Consider the following 19,958-nt stretch of genomic DNA (forward strand, 5'->3'; position numbering starts at 1 on the left):
AAGAGTTTTCTATGGTGTATTTACACCAATATTATATAGATACATCAGGTACATGGAACTGGTTCAAAATCGCTTGGATGGTAATTTAGTAATATTTATAATGAATTGTAACACAAGATCAGCGACATGATTCGATAAAATTACAAATGAGCATGGTCGTCAATTAGATGAATTCTCGACTTGTGGATTGCTTATACAAAATCTACCAAGTCCACATAGTACTTTCTTCACTGTTAATGGAGAATCCAATAGGCATCTATGAGAGCTTGAGGTGTAGGGTAAATGCCCTCGAAGAAATTAATGAGGGGCCCATCAAGCTCTCAACTGCCCAGCTCAACGACAGAGCTCGCTCGTGTGCATCAGGCAACACAGAGGCAATTTCCAAGGCAGAATGTGCTGGTCCCAAAGGAATTAGTTATTGTTGGTGACTCTATTGTCAGAGACATGGGGAATATATTATGCAAGAAAGATAGGTGGAACAGGAGCAGGGCATGTCTGCCAGGGGCAAAAATTGATGATGTTGTAGAGCAGATATAATCTTTTAAAGGCACAAAAGGTGATGTTGTTGTACATGTTGGAATGAATGACATTAAGAGCAAGAGATCTGCAGATTTACTCAACAAGTACAGGTCAATGTTGAAAAAAAGGTGCGAGTTAGGGTTGAATGTGAAAGTGTCTGCAATTCTGCCCAGACACGATAGGAGGGAGTATATGATGAGGGCCTTGTCGATCAATTTGGCCCTGGAGCGATTGTGCAACGCTTGAGGGATAGAATTTTTTTCAGCCTGGTCTGTGCTTGTTGACAGGAGAGACTGCTTCTACAGGAATGGGGTACACTTAAATAGAAAGGGTGAAAGAATATTTGCTGATGATATTGAGGCAGTGTTAGGCGGGTCGGAAAACTGCTAGCTTGGGGGGGGGAGATACAGACTAAACAGTTAACAGTGGCCGAAGACAAAGGTGATTCTTACACTGCTTCTATTAGAATGAGCAACAGCCTGGAAAGCAAGACAGTGGAGATTTCCAGGACTACTAGGAGTCACAGTGGAACAAGTAAATACATGGGTTGTGTTAGGGTAAATAAGAGTAGGAACAGGTGCATGTATACTTGCATGTACATCAATGCCAGGAGTATAGTTAATAAATTTGATGAGCTTGAAGTGCTGGTCAAGACATCAAAGGCAGATATTGTTGGGATATCGGAGACATGGTGTCATACAGATATAAGCAGTTCAGAATTGGAATATAGAGAGTACAATGTGTACAGGATGGATAGATAGGCCAGGAAGGGAGAAGGGGTTAGTTAAGAAACAAAATCTAAGGAAGTGCATCCAACTGATGTTGGTGGACAATGCAATGTTGAGTCTGTTTGGTGTGACATATGCACTGGGAAAGGAAAAATGAGAGTAGGTGTGTGTTATAGGCCTAATGAATCAGATGAGTATAATGAGCAATTGTGCAGAGAAATAGAGTGGACCAGTAAATATCTTATAATGGGGGATTTTAACTTTCCAGATATTGACTGGAACTTGTGGGTTAGTCACTAGCACACTAGCAAGACTTGTGGATTTCTTGGATGACTGTTTTCTACAGCAACATGTTCGAGAGACAATTAGAGGGAGTAATACTCTTGATCTGATTATCAGCAGCGATTATTCATGCATTAAGAATTTGCAGATAAAGGAACCACTGAGTCACAGTGATCACAATGTACTGATGTGGGAATTACTTAAAGATGTAACTGTCATCAAGGCTAAAGGGAAGAGCTTTTGTTTTCGTAAAGGTGACTACAGGGGTCTCAGACAGTTTTTAAAATTCCATACAGTGGGATCAATTGATGATCTTACCAATGTTGAATGCTAAATAAATGGGAAGCCTTCACGGACTTAATTTTGGAGGCTACTAGGCTTTTCACCCCAACTAAGAAATGCTGTTCAAGGTTTAGGCCTAAATGGATGTCAGATGAATTAATGAGAAGAAAAATGTATGAGATGCATATTAAGTATCAGGTGATACAAAGCCTATGGCAGATATAAACTAGTCTGTAATCAAATCAGAAAGGAAGCTAGGCAGGCAAAGGCTGATTACGAGAAATCTTTAGCAAAGGATGCAAAGAAAAACAGTAAAGAGTTCTTTACTCGTGTAAATTCTAGAAGGAAAGTGATGAATCAGATTGGACCACTTAACACAGATGGGTTGACTACTCATGATCATGCTCAAGTAGCTGATAAACTGAATGAGTATTTTGCATCTACATTCACACATGAGTTATTCAATGAGGGGAATGTCAGAAGTTTATCAAACTAACAGGGAGCTAAGTGATTTTGTAATTACTGAGAACAAAGTGGAGAAGAAATTTTGAAGTGAAACATAAGGAAGGCACCCGGGGTGGACAGGATCTATCCAGTTATATTAGAGGAGGCAGGAAAGGAACTAAGCAAACCCTTAGCCATAATTATGACAGCTTCCTTGGACTCAGGGGAGGTCCCCATGGACTGGAGGTGTACAAATATATCACCAATTCAGAAAGGGGGGGGTTCAAAAGGAGACAAGTAACTGGATCTAGATAAGTTGAGCAAATAGACTGAGAAGTGGAAACTGAAGTTTAACATTAACAAATGCAAAATACTGCATAAATGGGCTCACATCTGGTGAGTATGGGCTTGGCAAACCCAGGGTCCTCAGCTGGATATCATCATTCTCTTTCTTGGTGATTCCTCTCTCTCTCCCCCTCTCTCCCTCAGGCTTCCTTGCACTATGTGGCTAATAATAATATGGGTAGCAATAACCGAAGAGAAACATACCAACTATGTAGTACTACACTCAGGGGAGTGGAAAAGACCTGGGTGTAATTGTGCAGTCAAATTTGAAGTTTGCTGAGCAGTACAGACAGGATTCCAGGGCAGGTCATCAATTCTTGTCAATAATATATAGGAATTTTGCTACCATGGACAGGGAGGTGATTATCCCGTTATACAAGGCAATTCAGACCACAACTAGAACTGTGTACAGGTCTGGAGACCTCATTTTAGGAAGGATGTAGAGTTGCTAGAACAAGTACAAAGGGCAACAAGATTGGTGATGGGAACAAAGGGGTTCTCTTACCAAGTTCTGCAAATTGGCTTAAGTTCTGCAAATTGCGGCACCTGGAGATTAGGCACCTGCTAGGTGATCTGACCGGGATGTATAAGGTGTTGAATGGGTTGAGCAAGCTGAATGCTGATGGGATCTTAATCTGAGCCTCTTGCTCAGATTAAGACCCTGAGGTGGCACAGTTTCAAATTGAGGAAATTTGCCTTTAGCTAGCAGGTAGTTGATTGGTGGAACAGACTTCCATCTTTTGTTGTGGAAGCTGATAGCCTAAATAAATTTAAGGCTGAGCTGGATAGGCATTTGGAACGAATGGAGGGGTGAAATGGAAGGATTTTTTTTTTTTTTTTTTTTTTTGTTGATGCTAGATAAGCTTGCTTTCTTGCATCGTATGGTTCTACTAAAGCAAATCAAATATCAACCTGACAATCTGTAACATAAGTGCAGCTGGTATTATGGATGACTGGCAATTAAAAGCAGATTAGGTCTGCTCTGATCATTGGGTCATTGTATTTTCTGTCAGGGACATGATGAAACTAGCTCCATCTTAAGAACAGTTATGGCGATTTGCTATAAAATATGTAAAGAGGGATAGGTTTGACAAATATATTCATGTCCAAATTGGAAATCTGGGCATTGTGGCATTCAGTCAGATGTCTGGAGAGAATACAGTAGCCTTACTTCAGCACTCTCTCTTCAAGGCTGTTTCCTGTACATCTATGAAGCAAAAGAACTGTAATAGAATTCCTGTTAAATGGTGGTCTGGTGAGTTAAACTAACTTCAGAAGCAGGTTCATAAAGCATGGAAAAAGTACCAAACGAGTTGCCGTAACAATGGGAAGGAGGAAGTTAATGTACTTAAAGTAGAGCATCAGAGGATAAGGAATGCATACATGCATATGATATCCAAATCAAAATTAACTGCTTGGACAACGTTGGTTACATCAGTGGGTAATAAGAACCCATGGGGAATTGTATATAAGCTATGTACCGGCAAGACTGAAATATATATACAGGAACTCTAACTTAAGTAAGGGTTGCATTCTGCAGAACTCTACATAAGTCAAATTTTACGTAAGTCGGAATTTCTCTAAATGCTTATGCAACACTCACAACTATGCACGCTGAATCTGATTCAAGCAAAAAAGAAATGTTCGACGAACATGTAAATAGAATTATCTATTCAATATTTTTTTTATCTCATGTGCAGGAAAAATTACAAAGTGTACAAAATTACAAAAAAAAAAAGGGGGGGCATAACATCAACAAGTTTTGCCTTTCAAGCATCATTGCCATAATCAATGTCTCCAGCTGATAAGTACACTGTTGCAGAGGTTGAGGGCTGTGGAAATTTAGAAGGGTTTTTCCAAAACATCACAATTTCTCTGCTGCTTCTGCAGAATCGGCACTGGCGACTTCACTGCATACTTTAAAGTTGTTGAAACCAGCACAATGCTTGAACCTATTAAACCACCCATTGCTTGCCATAAACTTTACATGGGTTCACCGTACTTATCCTTGATGTCTTCGTAAATACTTCTTGCTTTTGCTTGAATGACCATTAGAATGACCATTAGGGCACTCGTTTCTGAATCTGATTTTCCATTCATATTGTTAATAGCTTTTCCATTTTCGATATAGCACCTGAACACTGCTTTGTGATCACTGTTGATCTTAAAACGTGTTGCTTTTCCATTTTCGATATAGCACCTGAACACTGCTTTGTGATCACTGTTGATCTTAAAACGTGTTGATCCTTTAACATGTTCTGTTATATGCGCACTGTCCTTTGAAATTATATTCACTGTTGAAGCAGCAAGACCTAATTCCTGTGCAATATATGACAAACTTTGTCCTGCTTCATACTTCTTAATCATCTTCATTTCTAAATCAATGTTGTTTCATTTCCAAGCCCTGCCACCACTTGCACTTCCCGTTGGTTGCTTTCCCTTCACCATTGTAATAAGTAAATAGGAATGAAGAGAAGATTCTGAAAATTTATTTTTTATATGACTGAAGATTTCAGTGAAGGAGAACTCATTTCTCCATAATACCTTAACGTAAAAATCCACAGAATTCCAGTTATCGGGATTATCGTAAATGCAATAAGATCAAGTTTACTATCCATTTATAATAGATTGCGCTAACAGAAAAGACCAAATTGTTGTTGTTTCATGGTAGTGACCATAAAACAATGTAATGTGTTTTGAAAAATATCACAAAGGCATTCAAAATTGATTCTTATAAGAGAACATATGATAACAATGAAAATGTAGTGCAACTTCCATTTTAAAAATGACCTTTTAGAGAGACAAATAGCTTAGTTAAATAACTCTGAGGTCTTTGAACGAATTACTAAAAAAAAAAAAAAACAATGTATTATTGGGTTCACATTACGATATTTTCATGTTACCTCCATTAATTCCTACAGGATGCAAAATACGTTTGCATGATTTTTTTAAGTTTGCACCAGCCGGCAAAAACTTATATAAAGTGGAATTTCCATAAGTCAAGTATTACATAAGCCGAGGAGTGCCTGTATAATGGAGATGCGGCGTACTCTGTTGGAGGTGTTGACGATGAAATTACAAGTTAGAGGGAAAAGTATGTCTATGATTTTGGATCATCTGATTGGGGATACTGCCTCTGAGCAAGATGAGGAACATATGCTGATGAAAAGGGTGAATCATGCTTACACATAATGAGGATCCCTTTAGTCTGACTGAACTCTGAAGCAGTACAGCACATAAGGAACAATAAATGCCTGGGAACAATAGATGGACCTCATTGAAGCACCTCGTTAAATAAGCTCATCAGCTGATACCAGGGATCCTTCTTGAAGTCTTTAATAGCTGCTTGCATGATGAGCTCTTTCCATCACAATGGAAGGATGCCTTATTAAAGCTGATACTGAAGTAACCATCTAGGACAAAAATGATCCACGATCTTATCGACCTATTGCCCTCCTCCCTGGATTAGGAAAAGTGCTTGAAAGACTGCTGGTGAAACGGATTACTGATTATACAGAAAAACTTAACACTGGTCTGGCATACAATATCAATTTACTCTAGGCCATGGAGCAGAAGATGCACTTCAGGCAGTGTGGAACTATATATTAGGATCAACAGTAAGTATGTCCTTGGAGTTTTTACTGACTTTGACGGAGCTTTTGACTCCATTTAATGGAACAGCATTCTTATGTTGTTGTGACTTAAAGGCTGTTCAACTGAGATCTTTAGGGTGGTAAAGGACTAACTACTTCATGCACTGTACGGTGACTGTTAAGTCACTGGTAGGTTCCATTCTAAGAGAGGTGACCAGAGGATGCCCACAAAGGTCGGTTTTTGGATTGCTAATGTGGAACCTAGTTTTGGAGGACTGGTTGCATAGGGACTTCAAGCATGCATAGATGGTGGTGTATGCTGATGATCTTGTGCTGCTCACTGAAGGAAATTTGGGGACGCAACTTGAAACCAGGTTACAGCAGATGTTGCTTGAACTTAATGTGCAGGTTACATAAACTGACTGTATCAGGAACCAAAATAAGGACAATGGTCTTCAAGGGTCATTTTTTGGATAGAAATCCCCCAGTTGTGAAAATTAATGGATCGAGCCTACAATCGGTAGGGCAATTAAAATATCTAGGCATTATGCTTGATGGATCATTAACTTTCAAACTCCCACACAGTCGAAAGCAGATTACAAGAAATATTTGGCAAGAGATGCAAAGAAAAACAGCAAAGAGTTCTTTACTTATGTAAACTCTAGAAGGAAAGGGATGAATCAGATTGGCCCACTTTATATCGAATATTTGAATATTTTGAATAATGAATATTTTGCATTGACATTCACACATGAGGTTGATTTTGATTTGATTTGATTTGATTTGATTTTTTATGGCGCATTGGCAGCTAAGGCCATAATGCGCCACACATGAGGAGTTATTCAGCAAGGGGAATGCCAGAGGTGTATTCAACACTGGCAGTAAGCTAGATAATCTTGTAATAACTGAGAGTAAAGTGGAGGAGAAATTTTTGAAGATAAACACAAGAAAGGCACCCGGGGTGGATGGGATCTATCCAGTTATATTAAAGGAGGCAGCAAAGGAAGTAAGCAAACCCTTAGCCATAATTATGAGAGCTTCCTTGTACTCAGGGGAGGTACCCATAGACTGGAGATGTGCAAATGTGACCCCAATTCACAAAGGAGGATTAAAGGCTGACACAAGTAATTATAGACCTGTGAGTTTAACTTCTGTTCCAAGAAAATTAATGGAGTCACTGGTTAAAGAAGCACTGCAGGATCATCTAGACTGTAAGGGGAAGTCTTGCCTGACCAATTTGATTGGATACTATGATGCAGTCACAAAAGAACTGGATGCAGGGAATAACTTTGACATTATATACTTGGATCTTAGAAAGGCTTTTGATACTGTTGCACATGGAAGACTGCTGCACAAATTGAAGCAGTGTGGCATTGGAGCAAACTGCTGCTATGGATAAAGGGGTGGTTGAGGGGAAGAGGACAGAGAGTGGTAATCAATGGACACTGCTCATCGTGGACTGATGTTATTAGTGGAGTCCCTCAGGGCTCAGTGTTGGGTCCATTATTGTTTTCTGTATTTTTAAATGATATTGATGATGGTATATCGGGCTTAATGTCCAAGTTTGCAGACGATACAAAGGTTGGCAGGGTTTAAGGACACTACTGATGCTATGCTGCTGTAACAGGATCTGGAAAGGTTGAGCAGATGGGCTGAGAGGTGGCAAATGAAGTTTAACATTGACAAATGTAAAGTATTACATATGGGAAACAGCAACCCCAGAGCAACATATCAACTCTGTGGTACTACACTGACAGTGGTAGAGAATGAAAAGGATCTGGGGGTTATTGTACAGGCAGATATGAAGTTCTCTGAGCAGTGCAGACGGGCTACAAGAGTAGCTCATGGTGTCTTATCAATGTTATACGGGAATTTTTCTAGCAGGGATAAGGAGGTGATTATTCCCTTGTATAAGGCAATGGTCAGGCCACACCTAGAGTACTGTATACAGGTCTGGAGGCGTCATTTGAAGAAGGATGTAGAGCTGCTGGAACGAGTACAGAGAAGGGCAACAAGGTTAGTGAATGGAACAAAGGGTTGCTCTTACGAAGAAAGGCTTAAGTTTTGCAAATTACAGTGTCTGGAGACTAGGCACCGGCGAGGTGATCTGATAGAGGTGTATAAAGCCTTGAATGGTTTTAGCATGCTCAATGCTGATGGGATTCTGCCTCTTGCTCAGAATAATCACCTGAGAGGGCATAAATTCAAATTGAGGAAAGACAGATGTAGGATAGATGTCTGGAAATTTGCCTTTAGCCAGTGGGTAGTTGGTTGGTGGAACAGACTTCCATCCCTTGTTGTGGAAGTTGATAACCTAAATAAATTTAAGGCTCAGCTGGACAGGTATTTCGAACGAACGGAGGGGTGAAGTGGAAGTTTTTTTTTTTTTTTTTTTTTCCTGGCTGATGCTGCATAAGCTTGCTTTCTTGCATCATATGCCTCTACTAATGCTATCTGGAAAGGCGAGGAAAGTTATTGGGATGATTACTCAAATCAATAAGGTTGGTTGGGGAATAAAAGGTAAAGCACTTAACTAGCTATATGAATTTTCTATTTTTCCTGATGGTAATATATAGTGCACCAATTTGGTTTGAGCGCTTAAGGCGAAAAGTATTTGCTCAGTTCCATTCAAAGAGTAATGCTCCTTAGGATGTGCATAGCATGCAGGACTGTCGACCCAACTTTGCAGGTTGTGACTGCAAATTGCCTATAGATCTGCATTTGGTGTACTGTGCATTGGCTTACTCTGTCCCCCATGGCATTCCAAGTTCTTTTCTGAATATAGAGGTGGATATGTTGTTGGCAGATCCCAAGAAGGAAAACAAGAATCTTGGATGCTCTAGTAAATGTCTGGCAGGAATGTTGGAGTGTTTGTGGTAAAGGATGGATTACACAAAAATTTTTTCCAAATATAAGAAATTCAGCCTTGATAAAATTTAGATGGTTTGCATCAAACTTACAAACTACGTTCCTATCGACTGGTCATGGTTAGATTAATGCAAAGTTTCACGATTTAGGAATCACTGAAAGATCCAGTTGCCATTGTGGCAAAAGGGAATCATGAAAACATGTTATATACAACTATGATGAGTATAACGATCTAAGAGTTGAATTGGTATCTCAAGTGAGTAATCTCAATCTTATGTTAGAAGGCTGCAAAATGATTCTACTTGATAAACAGGAAAACTTGGTTTTCAGGCCTTCGAAACTGCTATATTTGTTAGGCAGAAGATGCTTCTGCATCTGGAAGCCTTGGCTTGGTAATGCAGTATGGTGTAGTGCGGGATTACCTACAGTTCTGTGCAATTGTTCTGAATGGCTTTGCTATGGTGGAGGCATGTGTTTGCTATATCCAATGCAACTCCAGCTCCTTATGCAGTTCGTGATTCTACAGCTCCTTGTGATTCAAGCTTGTGCTGGCAGTTCTAGCTTCAACAGGTACTTGAAAGCCTCAACCTGGAAATTGAATTGTTTCCTATATGTATGCATAGTCTTCTTTTCTAGTTATTATTATTATTATTATTACTTACTTTTTTGTCTTTTTAAGGTCCTCCCACCCTGTCAATGGGCAAGCAGGAGGGTTTGCGTTGTAATTCTCTAAATTTACTAGCAGTATTGCAAAAGTTTTAGCAGGTACTGCTTTATACAATAAATGTAATGTATTTTGTAATGTTATTTGTAAAATTTATTAATTCAGTTAAGAATCTGACGAGATAAAAAATGTACACCGAATGTAAGGTAACTTGTAACATGCACCCACTAGCTGATGACTATCATCGTGGAGCAATTTCTAATAACTTGTAATACTGATTATAAAAAAGGGAGGATAATTTCAATAAATTTGAGAAGAAACTAAAATAATTAGAGGGGTTGGACAGGTGATGTGGAAAGGCTTTTTTCCCTCTTGCTATATAAGCTTGCTTTCTTGCATCATTTGCCACTACTAATTATTGCCAGACAGCATATTTAAAACATAAAACAAAGAACTTTACATTCAATGACAAAATCAGCATTAAATTGTCATTAATAAATTAGCATTACATTGACAAAAATTAAAATTCAATAAAGCTAAATAATGCATTGTAAAAGACAGATCAAACACCTCATTTGGGCATTTGAAACAAACACTGCACACAAGATGGACAAGTCTGACCACCAAATGGAGAAATAATCCTTTCAATGAACACACAATACAGTAGTGAACCTACACTGAAGCAGATGGTAAACAGTTGGTTCTGTGTGACTGTTAAAGAGCACTGCGGAGGGGGAGGGGCGCATGTTCAAAACTTGTATGCTTATAGTTTCACTTCTAACCACTCAAAGCGAATATTTTGAGCTTAGATGCGGTCTAGTGTTACAATAGTAGTAAACACAAACAAAGCACCAGCTCTGGGGTGGAAAAACAAATGGACCTATCGATCGGGCATTTTCATATCAATGGGAGTGGCATAATAAATGCAGTATTATCTGTTAAATTTCATGCAACGAAAGAAAGGCAGCATTTTGTTGTTCGCATCCGGTACAGCAAGTTTTTTAATACAAAGTGAATTAAATACAGTGAATACACATAGTGAAATATATGTGAATATGATACAAAGTGAAAATACATAGTGAATTTAATACAAAGTGAAAATACATAGTGAATTTAATACAAAGTGAATACAGGTGAAGTTTCTGAATCAGTGTGGGATCATATTGTAATTGCGCAAGGACTTAATAGTTTCCAATTCAAATTGTTGTTAGTGTCATATTAAGAAATTGCCGATTTCTTACAAATGAAGCCACTGAAGTATTAGAATATTTATGATATATTTTAAAAGTTTTTTTTTTAATTATTAAACTTGAAATTTAAATACGTATTATTCCTATGAATCATCTGTCACACACGCACCTGCTACAAACCAAAACATAGGAATAAACACAAAATCTGACACGACAAAACAAAAACGGAAAACATAACTGAAATGTTAAAGTACATTTTAAAAAAAAAAAGAAAGAAAAAAAAACATCACTTACCACAGGTGGTTCTATAAAAGTTGAAAAAACTAACCGACATGACCTATAAAACATTATATTCCAATCTGAAAATTGCTCTTTAAATTGCGCTTCCGGATCACTAACCATATCCATATTCTTTTCGCACTGAACAGCCTTAAGTTTAGACAACAAAACTTGTATCGCCAGCTAAACTTACCGCGCCATCTATAAGCAATGACTTGAAAAATTACAGTATAAAAAGAAAACCTTTTATTTTTTAAGGGGTTTGTAGATCTCAATAGTTTTGGGAGCCGCTGTATTATTGTAATCATTTTCAGAAAATAATTCAATATCAATAATATAACTTTTTTGACAAAAAACTACTTTAATTTTAGATATTTCATCAAAATAATGAGATCAAATAACGAGAATTATTCCAGTTTCCGATCTCATACAAGTGACAAATAGCGAAGCTACTATACCGTCACCAGTTGTGTTTCAACACAAGTTTCGGCTCTGGTTATTAATTTTTTTTTTAAATTCAATTTTGCAAAGGGAACATTCCCATTTATATAGAACAAAGTGGGAACAAAATACTGTCTTTATGAAAGGCTTGATTTAGCAAATTGTAAGGCTATCACCACGAGTTGTCCTTCAATTGGTAGTGTCAAAGTAATTTTTTTAGTATTATTAGTAATAGTAGCGGAAAATGATCCAAGGAAGCAAGCTTAGACGGCATCACCAAAAATAAAATAAAAAAAGACTGCCTACCTCATCTGTCCATTCCCTCTAATAATTTATCTAACGCTTCATTAAATGTAATAAAACTATTCAATCCAAAACCAAAGGCTATCTTGGGTATGGCGAGTGAGATCCCACTCACAGGAGCCGATTCATCTTCGGCTCCGAATTCAGTTAAACTTTTAGTACAACTGAATTTATAATTTGTTTTAAAAATATGACAACTGTTATTATCTAAATCAATTATTATAAAAGCCGCTTTTTTTATATAAAAGTACCATCTCGTGGACAATAATTTAATGATAATTATGTTTACAATTTAATTACAATTTGAATAATATTATAATTAATTCCAAAATATTAGTTATCATATACATGTAATTATAGTTTAATTACTTTTATGAAAACAACAAATAGACATTTCTGATATTTGGCCATAGTGTCAAATCCTAAATAAGTGTCACTCTAAATTATCAGATGGACGTTTTTCCAAAAATCAATGAGTGCCCATGGAAGTATTTATAGATACTTCCATGCGCAATGTCCTTCTCAACTGCTTCTGCAATTTTCCATCTTTCTTCCAACTCTTCCAAACCAGTCCGAACACCTGCAGCAACCAGTCAACATCCGTTTATTGTCCAAATTCAAACTGACAGGACCAACTTTTCTTCTTCCTCATCAGGGCTGGATTTACACATAAGCTAAACAAGCTCCAGCTTAGGGCCTCACATTACAAGGGGCCTCGCTCTATCTTAAAAAATTCCTTTTTTGATATTGTCACAGGTGAACTGTAAGAGAGCGAAGTGCCTCATACATGTTATAGCTTAGGGCCACAACAAGTTTAAATCCAGCCCTGTTCCTCATTTATCCCTTTAACTTCAGTTTTCTGGAACAATCTTCCTTCACATGTATCTTCTGAAAAGTAAAATCTACAGAAATTCAAGTCTAATGTCAACAAGTACCTTCTTCTATCTTCCAAACCTTCAATTCACGCACGTTACTGAATGCTAAAAGTTATAATACCTTTCGTGTTTAGAGTTTTCATAAAAATTTTTAATATTGTCACAGGTGAACTGTAAGAGAGCGAAGTGCCTCATACATGTTATAGCTTAGGGTCACAACAAGTTTAAATCCAGCCCTGTTCCTCATTTATCCCTTTAACTTCCGTTTTCTGGAACAATATTCCTTCACATGTATCTCCTGAAAAGTAAAATCTACAGAAATTCAAGTTTAATGTCAACAAGTACCTTCTTCTATCTTCCAAACCTTCAATTCACGCACGTTACTGAGTGCTAAAAGTTATAATGCCTTTCGTGTTTAGGGTTTTCATAAAAATTTTTAATATTGTCACAGGTGAACTGTAAGAGAGCGAAGTGCCTCATACATGTTATAGCTTAGGGCCACGACAAGTTTAAATCCAGCCCTGTTCCTCATTTATCCCTTTAGCTTCCGTTTTCTGGAACAATCTTCCTTCACATGTATCTCCTGAAAAGTAAAATCTACAGAAATTCAAGTCTAATGTCAACAAGTACCTTCTTCTATCTTCCAAACATTCAATTCACGCACGTTACTGAGTGCTGAAAGTTATAATACCTTTCGTGTTTAGGGTTTTCATAAAAACTAAAATCATTCACTCTCTGGATAAAAACAAATTTTCACGTATTTATCCTGCAACCATCCTTTTTCGTTAGAACGTGATTTCTTCGCAATATTTAAATCAAGTAAAAGCTGGCCTAATTTCGTGTTTATCATCACATAACAAAAAGAAGAAAAGGTATTATTTTTAAATATTATATAAATAATACCTTTAAATAAAAACACAAGTCTAGAAAGTGGAGCTAGCTTTGCTAGGCCTCAACTTCAGCCGATATAAACAGAGCTCCGAAGAGTCGCCCAGCTCATACGTTAGTAATTTTGCTATATTTAACCAATGGGGGTTAAAGATAGCAAAAATTTTCTACTATGAAAATGGAATACGATTTTTTAATATTTAATTATTTATAATATCGGTTATACATCAAAACAAATACAAATAGTGGGCTCGCGAGAGCCCCTTGTTATTTATTTATTTATTTTATTTATTATTATTATTATTTTTTTTTTTTTTGGTAATTTGCGAGACCATTGTTGAGACGATCATTTATTTTACAAATGAAATCCTGGATGCAATTATTGAGTATCCAGAGCCGAAACTACGGTGGGGCGAGTTGGGCCCGTTCCCAGCATTTTAATAGGCAATCGATCTGTTATGTATTTTAAAATTGCTTCATTTTTGATTTAATTACAGTCGGACCTCTGTTTAACCAACTTCTTTATACCGAATTTTTTTATATTACTCTTGGTAATTACATTTAAAACACAGTAATTTCCGATGAACGAAAATAATTTCCATGTAACGAATGGATTAGGAGAGACAACTTTGTATGCATTGTTCTTACCTCTGGCCTTTATGTAATTAGAAAGCGCGAATGAAGGGTGAAAGGGATTACCGTTTCACAATGTTAGTGGTGTCTGTTAGGGCCGGCTTTAGGGTAAGGCGAATAGGCACTGGCCAGGGGGCGCCAAGGTTTAGGTGCGCCAACTCCCCTAAACCTTGGTGCAAATTGGTCAAATTAATCAATCAATGTGGCCCAGGGGCGCCATAAAACCTTGAGCTAGCCCTGGTGTCTGTAAAACCTATGCAGTCACATACCGAGAAGTCGCGCTAGTCAATATGCTTTCCATAGACAGTCAGAGGAGTAAGAAGATTCCCGACATGGATAATGGCTGTGTTGTGGTTCCCGTTTACTCCAACAAATGGGCGTATGTTTTTGGGAGAAGTGAGTGATCCAAGTCTTCCAGTAAATTTCTCCTGTCTATGGTCACAGTAGCTGAATATCCGTGTGATTCAGACATTTTGCACAATATTCGAAGAACTGGTGACAGTAGCAACGTAGGTGGCGGGGTTAATTGAGGCAACTAAGATATTATATAAACTTTACGAAGATGAAATGTTTGCAGATTTTGAAATTTCGTCTAGGCTTTCATTAAAAAAAAAAAAAAACTGTATGCATTATATCACCAAAAAACCATTGCGAATTAAAGATGGTTGATGTGGAAACTACAAAGATCGGTCGTGTGTTCTGGCTACGAGGAGCAGCTTGTAGCTTGCGGATGGTAATTGCGCGTTAAGGGAATTATCCCTCATTGTGCAAAAAATTTTGAATCAGAAGTTAAATATTCCAGATTGTTAAATCGACTTTTAAATCTGGAATTTCTTAACCATTTAGCACTAATCATCGACATCCTGCAGGAGCTCTCTTACCTTTCAGAAGCTTTACAGATTCACTATGGTAAAAGCAGATAAAGTAATTATTCGAACTATCAATGCTATTGCTAATTTGAAAAATTCTGAAGGAAATTATGAAGCTAAAATTGAGAGCATGTTGAAGCGGAAAGAATTTGAAGGAATCAAAATCGAAACTAAGAACAGTAAAATTATCTCGTGACAAGTTATTAAATGCATTGTTTTATCCTTAAAGGATAAATGATTAATGCAACAGAGTGATTTTGCTACCGGAAATCGTGGAATATGAAAGAACTTTCGTCTCGGTAGCAAGACGGTTTTAAACCGAATAAGAAATTTGTTTCTTATTCGGTTTAAAACCGTCGGTTTATGAAATAAAAATTAATGATTTTAGAGATTTTATCGAAGACAGTTTATCTTTAAAATCGAGTGAAATTCCCTTTTCAATTAAAGAAAGCCAGAAATATCTTTGAAACCATTGCGATTATCAGTGCTGAAGCTGAGCGAGCTTTCAGCATAATGAATAATATTGTGTGAATGAATGAATAATGTTGACAATTAAACACGTTGCAGATTATGATGAGCATAGATCTAAATGGAAAACCATTGCTTCAATTTGATCCGGATCATCATGTCAAATCATTCCTCCGTAATAAAGCTCCGCTATTGAGCAAAGAAGAAGATCGAAAACAAATATTAATAAAGAAGCAAATTGCATATGGCAATTTTAAGAATAAAATTTTCTTGAATATTTGTGCAATAATTTTTTTCATGTAATCTGTGATTTTTGTGTACCTTTTCTAAAACAGTTTGTTTTTTTATGTAATATTTGTTTTTATATTCTAGAATGTTGTGATAATTTGTTATTTGTAATATGGGAAATACTGTATTTTTATGTTATTTTTTATTCGCAATATTAAAATTGTATCCATTATATTTCTCTAATTGTAAAAAAATAAAAAAGTCGCGCGTCTGCCGAGCACGCGCGGTAGACGTATTATGTGAAACATCCTTCGCGTTTCTTTTAGATATTTTGATTTGTATATATTGATTACGAAATAAAAGAGCTTTTGTATTATAAATATTTTATTGATCATTCACAAATTTTCATAATTTCACGAAACAATATACAATGGATTTATGATAACTGAAGTAAGAGATATACTCCGCCATGGACGGTCCCAAGCCCGGCTGCGAAAGGAGGAGGGTGGTCATCCTGCCGAAATGACCAGAACCGGGAAACCGGGGAAACTAGGCAAGAACCGCATGAAATTCGGAACAAGCTCTTACAACAATGTTACCGCATCCGGGGTAGCCGATGCGCCAGCACTGGGGACCCAGGGTACTGGTGTGAAGTGGACCACTGGCCACAGAACAAGCTGTTATAACAATGTTACCGCATCCGGGGTAGCCGATGCGCCAGCACTGGGGACCCAGGGTGCTGGTGTGAAGTGGATCACTGGCCACAGCAATAAGCTTACTACGCCGAAAAGGACAATTAACATTGGCGAATGGAATGTTCGAACGGGGCACCACGTTGGACAAAAGGAAATCATTGCCCAAGAACTACTTAGGTGCAAGATATCAATCGCAGCATTATCGGAATTAAGGCTCACCGGGTCTGGAACGATGATCATCCAACCACCAGCACCTAACGAAGCGGTTATGCTATTCTACTCTGGTGGTGAGAAACCAGAAGCAGGAGTGGGCTTTATGGTCGATGCTCAGGCCACCAGTAGTGTGATCGCTTTCCAACCAATATCGGACCGCCTGGCAGTCCTTACTGTCAAGGGCACCATCAAGACCCATATTATCTCCGCCTATGCGCCAACTGAGACTAGCCTGGACCCGACCAAGAATGACTTCTACAACCAGCTCCAACATACGCTGGATTCAATTCCGCAGACAGAAGTGATCATCCTCGCAGGGGACTTTAATGCCCATATTGGCGTGGACAGATCTGGTTGGGAAACAACAATGGGCAAGTTTGGCCATGGGAAGATCAATGACAACGGACTACGTTTGTTGTCCTTTGCCGCATCTAACAACCTGATCATTGGAAACAGCCATTTCCAGCACCCTCAAAAACATCAACTTACATGGCGAAATCCATCTGGCAAGGACTCAGCAATCCTGGACTACAATTTGATCAATGCCAGATTTCGCTCATCACTCATGGATGTTCGTGCCATGAGGGGACCTGATTGCGGATCTGATCATTACCTCATCCGGGCTAAGGTGCAGCTCAAATTACGGCATGCAAAAAGATCATCTCAGTCAGCCAAGCTGGACTGGAGGCAGCTAATGAATGCTGCCAACAAACAGGCATATCAGATCGCCCTATCCAACCGCTTCGAGATGCTGGCCGTGCCCGAGGATATAAATGAAGAAGAAAAGCAGATCTCTGATGCCATCCTGGAATGTGCCAAGCCCCTATGTCCACCTGCCCGACGTCGAACGCAACCATGGATATCAGATGAGTGCCTCGACCTCGTGGACAAACGGAAACAGGCAAAGTTGGTCGACTTTGAACGGTACCGGCAGCTAAACCGAGAAGTCCGACAAAGAATGACAGCAGAAAGAGAAGCATACTGGAACCAAGTGGCAGACGATCTTGAAGTGGCGGCATCCAAAAACGAGTACCGCACTCTCTACCGCACCCTCAGATGTCTGAGTGGAAAGACTAAATTGACTAGTGACAACATCAAGAATGCTTATGGGACCTTCGTGCGATCACCATCCGAACGCCTGCAACGGTGGAGTGAATTCTTCAAAGCTCTGTATAATCACGACCCACCTCAGGGACCGCCAGCAACAGCACTCTCGATCGACCCCCCTGAGGTCTCCATGGTCGATGTTGAGCCTACAGTAGAAGAAGTGAAAGCAGCCATACAATCCCTGAAGAATGGCAAGGCACCAGGAGTGGACCAAGTCACCACAGAAGCGATCAAAGCCGGGGGAGATGTACTGCTTCGCCGACTACACTCACTCCTCAAAACCATCTGGTGCACTGAACAAATTCCGTTAACATGGAGGAAAGCCATTATCGTACCAATCCACAAGAAAGATGATAACCGGGACTGCAAGAACTACCGTGGCATCAGCCTCCTTTCCATCATTGGAAAGGTCTTTATGAAGATTATCCAGTCAAGACTGCAAAAACATCGCGAGCAAACCAGTCGAGAAGAACAGGCAGGATTTAGACCCGGGCGAGGATGCTGTGATCAAATCTTTGCCATTCGTCAGCTGATGGAGGAGAGGATCCGGTGTGGACAGCGAACCGTCATTGTTTTCATTGACTTTAAGTCTGCTTTCGACTGTGTCCACCGGCCTGCCTTATGGAAACTACTAGAGGTTGAACATGTACCTCGAAAAGTCATCACACTCCTCCAAACTGCATACAACGGTTTAACCAGCCAGGTGCGCATCCAGAACGATTTATCTGAGGAATTTACCATCCAAACTGGAGTCCGCCAAGGGGATGTAGCCTCCCCGTTGCTTTTCAACATCGTGGTCGACGCCATTATGAGGCAAGCATTCAGAAACAGACAGGGCATACAATATGACAAGGATCACTATGTGACTGACCTGATGTTTGCTGATGATAGTGCTATCCTTGCCGGTAACGACGCTGAAGCCACGGAAATCCTCTACGACATTGCCCGCATTGCCCGGCCATACGGTTTGAAGATCAATGCTGGTAAGACAAAGGCCCTGACAACAGATGGGTCGCAAGCCACCATCTATCTCGAAGGCGTCCAGATCGAGCAAGTGCAGGACTTTAAATACCTTGGGTCGCTGGTCCAGGAGAAGAAAGTTGCATCCACCATGGAAATTCACAGCACAATTGGACAGGCGGCCACTGCGTTCGCCTCGCTCAAATGGTGTCTGTGGAAGAGGACCAACATTTCCACAAAGACTAAAATCCGACTCTTCCGGACTTTGATCCTGCCCATTCTTCTTTACGGATCGGAAACATGGATTTGTCTCAAGTTAGATTTGAACAAACTTGAGGTATTCCAAATGCGATGCCTGCGGCAGATCTTGGGCATCTCTCTTCGCGACCGCATCACTAATGATACCATCCGCGCCAGATGCCAACAGCAACCAACCATTGCCGACCAAATCCAGAAGCGAAGGCTCAGATGATTTGGCCACGTATGTAGAATGGGCACGAACAGAATACCATCCACACTCCTTTGGAGACAACGACCCACCCAATGGAGCATCCAACGGACCGCGCCTAGGAAAACGTGGGCCAAGCAAGTGGAAGATGACTTGAAGAGCCGACGTCTCGACCTTAACCAGGCCAGGACTGAAGCCATGGATCGTAAGGTATGGAAGAACATCACAGAGCAAGTCCGAAACCCTGCGGCACCTACAGCAGCATACTGGTTGCGTGGCCAACCGCCTTCCCCAGCTGCCAGCTAAGGACCAAAGAAGAAAGAAGAAGAAGAGATATACTTGCTACAGCAACGTATCTAAATGTCTCTGCACCTAACAACGTATCTAAATGTTGGGGCACCTAACAATGTAACGTTAGGAGCCCCAAACAGCTGCGTATGCGAAAATGCGAGACGAAATAAGAAATTGTGGACAAATCTTTGTATTGTTGCAGTCATATGACAAATACTTACAATCATACTTACTGCAGTAGTAACTGCAGGAAGTATGATTGTGACGTCATGCTATTCAAAAATTCCAAGAATTTAGAACTCGAGATATCGTACTGGTCACGAAAAATGTGTCACTCGCTGTAAT

The 19,958-nt window shown here is 39.3% G+C and overlaps 1 protein-coding gene across 3 annotated transcripts in view; it reads right to left on the bottom strand.

Moving 5' to 3' along the window:
• Positions 1 to 11,324, bottom strand: part of sws (patatin like phospholipase domain containing sws) — a 469,178-nt gene extending 457,854 nt beyond the window's left edge. For all 3 annotated transcript variants that reach the window (XM_090369181.1, XM_090369180.1, XM_090369179.1), the window contains exon 1: positions 11,210 to 11,324. In XM_090369181.1, coding sequence (XP_090225307.1) covers positions 11,210 to 11,323 — 114 coding nt within the window. In that variant the 5' untranslated portion in view covers position 11,324. The remainder of the gene's footprint in view (positions 1 to 11,209) is intronic.
• Between the last annotated feature and the right edge of the window lie 8,634 nt (positions 11,325 to 19,958).

This window comes from Mastigoproctus giganteus, chromosome 3 (genome assembly GCF_048544385.1).
Source record: "Mastigoproctus giganteus isolate SK-2022 chromosome 3, ASM4854438v1, whole genome shotgun sequence".
Lineage (NCBI taxonomy): Eukaryota > Metazoa > Arthropoda > Arachnida > Uropygi > Thelyphonidae > Mastigoproctus > Mastigoproctus giganteus.